We start from the raw sequence: 6102 nt of genomic DNA on the forward strand, positions 1-6102 counted from the left end.
AATGGAAGATTGCCTTGCTTTGTAGAGAGGCAGTATATGTTTGTGGAGATCAGTACCAATATTCAGTTAACAGCTGAGTGTAGAACTTCTACCATAAGGAATGTTTTGCACAACATCATCATCATAGTCCTGTAAGTGTTGTACCTAGAAAACACAACCACACACACACACACACACAACGGCGCCATCAGGCAAGATGTCACCAGAATGTGCATCCTCTGCTAGCTCTCCACCTTCCCCACCCCCTTTTAGGCAAGGACACTAACACCCTCTGGCCCTGCATAACAAAGGGCTCTCTCTCTTCTGAATAGCAGCACAACAGGCTACTAAGATACGCTTGCGCAGAACGTTAGATGCTGTGCTGACTCTGCATAATCAGTGATTTCTTTAATGTAACTTTTAAGAGAAGGTATCCGCCTCTTTGAATAAAGTATAAAAGCTTTCCTTTTCCTTTGTTCGGTGTGGCAGCCTTCCCAGTTTATTGGGTTTGTCCAAACTGTTCTCTGCTTGGCCAAATAAAAGTACTGTTTCTTTAACCCAACCTCCTCCCTATTGCCTCCTCTACGGATAATTGGGTCACAACATAAGAAAACTATAGTTGAGTGATAATAACGTGTTTACAGCCATGCAGCATGTTCATGGCATTTGCCCTGGAGTTCAAATCCAGTCCTTGATCACTGGATTACAGATTGGAAATTCTGTGTGTGTTTTGCCATCAAGTCACAACTGAATTATGATGACCCCATAGGGTTTTAAAGGCAAGAGATGTTCAGAGGTGGTTTGCCTTTGCCTGCCTCTGTGTCATGCCCCTGGTATTCCTTGGAGGTCTCCCATCCAAATACTTGCTGAGAGTGTGTGACTGGCCCAAGATCACCCAGCAAGTTTCTATGGCACAGTGGGGATTCGAACTTGAGTTTCCCATGTCCTAGTCAAACACCTTAATCACTTCACCACACTGACTACACATTCTACACTTTGAAAAATGCCCTTCTGGTGCTTAGTGAGCCTCTTGTTGAACAGCATGGCTGTATTTCAACCAAAATGGCCAGTGCTTGGGCTGATGTAAGTTTCATTTCAGACTTCTTAATTTTTCGGCCACAGAAGGGCCTAGTACAGCAACAGCGTTTATCTTTGTAATTACTAAGTATAGAGCTACAGAATGTATTCCCTTGTGTAACATGATCATGTAGCCTCCAACCGTCTGGATACAATCAAGGCAATCAAGACAGATCCAGTCTCTTTTAAGCCATAAAATGTGATTTCTCACATGATACAAGCATGACTGGGGTCTGCCCTGGAGCTCCCCTCCTCTGTGAAGTGTATGACATGCTTTCTTGCTTGGCTAGCCAGGAGAAGTGCAGAGGGCTTTCAGATTTAGTCACACTACAGCTTGGGAAATATGAGGGAGAAACTTGTAACATTTTTCCGGTCTCTCCTGCGAGGGCTGCCTTTCCATGGCAGAGATATGGAAGAAGATGAAACCAGTACTTTGCTACCTAAGGTAAAAGTCTGGATTTGCAGTATGTCCTGCCTTTCTGAATTGCCCTTACCTTTTGAGACCTTGTGCCTTTCTTCTCTGTATGTGCTGTTGCTTTATTGTGGGGTGGGGGTTCATTATCTGTCTTTGCAAGAGGATGAATAAACTTTCCAATAATATGTGTATGTGTGTAGAAGCAGCTGTGGCCCTGAATCAGAGGATTCTTTCTCCTGCTGCACCTTCACTGACAGTAACTAGTAAGAATATTCCTTAACATCTTTACTTGGAATTAAATGAGTTCACTGGAATTTATTTCCAAGTCCATGTGCATAAGAGTGATGTGAAGATGGCAAATCATGAGAATTCTTTTAAAACAAGGTTAGATATTATTAAGTTGGTAACTGGATTGGTCCTTTACTGACATTTCACATGGGAGAAACAATATCACATTTACAATAACCCTCACATACACGTTTAGGTTGCCAAGACCAAAGACAGTTTTCCTTTTTCCTTCATTTGCCAGTTGTCATCTTTAATGGGGAGAGTTGCCTTTTTTATAATGGATTACAAAATCTGTTGTCAATCCCAATGTACACTCCTTGCTTCTGCCTCCTCTTGCTTGCTTGCTTGAGTTGGAGTCAGGGAGAAAAAAAGTCATTGTTGGAATTGTAGTAGCCCAGCCACAGCAGAAGGGAAACATTCTCAGAGTGTAATTTTTAAAAATCTCTCATGTGCCCTATCTAGTCATTTTGTCCCTATGTATGTGTCAAGGGTTTTCAGCATACAGCACGGGAGGAAATAATATACACTATACTCTTTGTCCCCACAACTCTGACTGTTTGCACTCTCTACTTCTCTCCTCTGCTGCTCAGACAAACAAAGTGGATGTATTTTGTCCATCTAATGCACAGAACTATTCACCAAATCCCACCAGAGAAGAAGAAACTGGCTGGCCTAGGAAGCAGGCAATACCATGGCAAGTTCTTCAGCCTTCTTATCACTCTTTGGATACTCTAAGTAGCTGTGTGAAATACTTGATCTTCTTTTGGAACATGGTTTTCTTCGTGGCAGGGCTGCTCATTTTGGCAATAGGGATCTGGGGTCTTTTTCACAAGGAGTCCCTGGAAAGTGAGCGGATAACCTATTTGGGTAGTGACCCAATGCTCTTTTTTGTCTTAGCGGGTCTAGTAGCCAGCACAATTTCTCTGCTGGGATGTATGGGGGCCCTTTTTGAAAACACCCGACTCTTGAAGCTTTTCAATGCTGGAATCATCACATTTGTGATTATGGAAGTCTTGGGTGCAATCCTATTCTTTTCTCTGAGACATCAAATCAAGGCTTCCTTGCAAGATTCCCTCAGGGTTGCAGTGCTACGGTACCAAGATGATGCAGATCTCCAGTTCATTATGAATGAAATTCAGGCAGGTTTGCAGTGCTGTGGTGTGGAGTCATACCAAGACTGGAAGACAAATTTGTGAGTATAAACCTATTTGTTGTTCTTTTTGCTCTGTACTATCAGGAACTAGGAAGGGAGAGCAAACACTGTTAGAAAGGGGCAGAGTGGCAGGTGACAGGAAGGGTTCGTGATGCTTCTCCCACCCACGACTTCTCTGTTACGGATCGCCACTACTCATCTTGTTCTTTGATAACTTGTGTTGGAAGACTCAGGTCTGCTATTGTGATGTATAGTTCCACTCTCACTAGGAAGCAAGCCATGTTGTACATAGTAGGCTTCCAAATAAATATGCACAGGAGTGGGCTGTAAATTTTCTTCGCCCCTTATACCTGACCTTTCACACTATTGACATCTAGATTGTAAACCCCTCATGGCAGAGACTTCTATCTCTTTATGCTACTCTGTAAAGTGTCACATATCTTGATAGTGCTATATAAATAAATATTCATCCCCATTATATAGTTGCCACCATCGATACTTTTTTTTTTTGTCCTACCTTGTTGGGTTGAAATCTTTCTTGCATTGGCCTCCTCGAATCTCTCCTTTGCCTGGCTGCTTGTGATGCAGTTGATAAAGGCCTTCTGCTACTAGTCTATGTTGATCTTTCTTTCTCTGGTTTTAGTCTTGGTATCATTCAGCTATTAAAGCCTACTTGATTTTATTAACTACCAAAATCCTGATGAGAAAGGCTCTGATCCAGTCACTCTGACATTCTGTATTGAAATAATGGAGCACATTATTTGTCATTCATTTAAGCATGATTAATTTTCTCTGGATTGGGGCCAAAGTCTGTAAAGAAGCCTCACTGCTGGCATGCAATCTGCAATATTGGTCTCCTGCATAATTTCAATTCCTTATAACGGCATACTCAGAGGTATTATTGTCTTTACTTATGAGAAGTCTTAGAGGATTTCTCATAATTATTGTATCCTCATCTTTTCCCTATTGGTAGGAATAACAATGCTTAAGAGTCTTATGTACTAATAAGACTTGTATGTGTATGTACCCTCTGGATGGATGATTGGTGTAGTCATCTTTAACAGTGGAAATTGACTGTTCAGTGGGGAAAGGCAGGACTGGATTTCCCCCAGTCCAACCCACAGCCCACCTTATAGGTCATTGGTAGGGTTGCCAGCTCCAGGTTGGGAAATACCTGGAGAATTTGGGGATAGAGCCTGAGGAGGGCAGGGTTTGGTGAGGGGAGGGACTTCAATGGGGTGTAATACCATAATGTCCACCTTCCAAAGTGGCCATTTTCTCCAGATGAACTGATCTCTGTTGCCTGGAGATCAGCTGTAATAGCAGGAGTTCTCCAACCATCACCTGGAGGTTGGCAACCCTAGTCACTGGGTCTGTCAGAACTGGAGACAAAGTAGTGCATGGCCAAATCAACAGGAAGAGCTCCTTGTTGTTCAGATTGGTGAGCAAGCTTGACCTGGAAGCTCTTATAGAGGTAATGGAACACTACATTGCCTGCTTTGGCCTACTGCTGTCAAGAGGTTTCCTTGGCTACCATTAGTTGTTTCCCTGTAGTTCTTCTTTTGGCTAGAACTGAAAGTTGGTGCACGCAAACAGAATCTTCATGCATTAAGCTCCAGGTTCAGGACTTGCTGCAGGCTTTTATTCTAAAAGGTATTATCAAAGTGAGCCATGCCATTCATCCAGTAGTGACCCAGTGAAGAATAGATTGCATTCTTAATTGCATGCAAAATCATGTGCTGGATGTGGGGTTTTCCTCTTTACAGAACCCTTTGGCCTTTATCCTGCTCTTGTTACTTGTGGCATCTATCTTTACCTGGCTGTCTTATGTGCGTATATGCAGAAGAACAAGGGGATATTGTGAGAACTCCGTGGTTGACTGTCAAGTGGAATGACTTTTCCTCTTGTTAACTTGCAGGTATTTTAACTGCAGCTCTCCAGGTGTGCAAGCCTGTGGTGTTCCATCTTCCTGCTGCCTGGATCCCCTGGAAAATGGCACCATCCTAAATTCTCAGTGTGGTTTTGGTACCCTGAGCCTGGAGGAGTTTGTGGCTCAGAGCATCATCTATCTTGGGGGTTGTGTCCCCCAGCTGAGCAGATGGCTTGATAATCATGCTGGAGCAATCAGCTCCTATTTTGTGTTTCTCATTGTGATTGAAGTAGGAAGCTTATTACTAGCCTCTAAACTCCTGGCAGACATTGCATTTGCTAGGACTCTGTATTAGAGCTTCACGGACAGAACATGTTGGGTCTCCTGTCAGCAGAGACAAAGGGGATTTTACTCACGACCTTCTGGGGACAACAGAAACAAAACAGAACCACAATTATCTTATACTTGTTAACTGCTTGTAAAACTGTCTGTTTCATAGGGGGGAGGGAGAAATATTTTGACCCTTATGTTTTTCCGGCTGTTCCCTTCTCCCTTATTTATCAGACTGGCTGGAGCTTCCCCCTTCCCCCCCACCCAGTTCCATCAGTACCATACCTCAGTGTTCCTAAGCACACCACAAAGGTTGCCAAACAGCCTATGGGTTATGACTCCTTTTCTTTATTCCTGGTGGAAAGTTCCCCTACTGATCCAGTAGACGGTTTCCTAACACTCTTTCCTCAAAGGCATTTTCTGAACTGGCCTTGGCCTCTATGCCCTGTTGTTGGCCCTCCAGGATAACTTGTTGCCCCCTGTATGGGACAGGATGCTAGACTAGATGGACCACTGGCCTGATCCAGCAAGGTTCTTCTTATATTCTGACATACACTACTTCTAACCCACAAATTGGCTGCAAGTAAAAGGCGGGAATTAACGTGTCCCTCTTCCCAAAGCCGGCACCCCCATTTACATTCCTCCCTCTAACTCTAATATAACTTTGTATGACAGAGCAATGGATCTTTGGAAATTGCCTGTTATGCATAGATAGCATCTGGTTAACTTAACTCATGTGTGATTTGCATGTCACTGTAACCTGATAAACAGCATTCATTCATCATAACCCCAAACCTTCCTTTTCCCAAATATTTTGGGCACATCTCACTTGGTACAGCAAATGTTCTCGGAGTTCTAATGACATAACTTCAAATATATCAATTTATGACATTAACATTTAAAACATAAGTTTGGTATCAATAAGATGGCAACATGTTATATGAAGCACTAGTGTGTTGCAGTGAATGAGCAAGAAGCAAAGAAGAGGCT

General features: G+C 43.0%; 1 protein-coding gene across 1 annotated transcript; it reads left to right on the forward strand.

Annotated features, from left to right (window-relative positions):
* Nucleotides 1-1399: 1399 nt before the first annotated feature.
* On the forward strand, nt 1400-5183 carry TSPAN10 (tetraspanin 10). The gene is made up of 3 exons (XM_056848671.1): nt 1400-1501; nt 2350-2951; nt 4831-5183. The coding sequence occupies exons 1-3, from the start codon at nt 1400-1402 to the stop codon at nt 5135-5137; spliced, it is 1011 nt and encodes a 336-aa protein (XP_056704649.1). The 3' UTR covers nt 5138-5183.
* The last annotated feature ends 919 nt before the right edge of the window (nt 5184-6102 follow it).

This window comes from Euleptes europaea, chromosome 1 (genome assembly GCF_029931775.1).
Source record: "Euleptes europaea isolate rEulEur1 chromosome 1, rEulEur1.hap1, whole genome shotgun sequence".
Classification (NCBI taxonomy): domain Eukaryota; kingdom Metazoa; phylum Chordata; class Lepidosauria; order Squamata; family Sphaerodactylidae; genus Euleptes; species Euleptes europaea.

What these genes read in the sequence shown, in the direction of transcription:
- TSPAN10 (XM_056848671.1), top strand. Translation starts at nt 1,400, where the DNA reads ATGAGGGAGAAACTTGTAACATTTTTCCGGTCTCTCCTGCGAGGGCTG. An exon ending in CCAGTACTTTGCTACCTAAG is followed by an intron (nt 1,502 to 2,349) that starts GTAAAAGTCTGG and finishes TCTGCTGCTCAG; the next exon opens with ACAAACAAAGTGGATGTATT. An exon ending in CAAGACTGGAAGACAAATTT is followed by an intron (nt 2,952 to 4,830) that starts GTGAGTATAAAC and finishes GTTAACTTGCAG; the next exon opens with GTATTTTAACTGCAGCTCTC.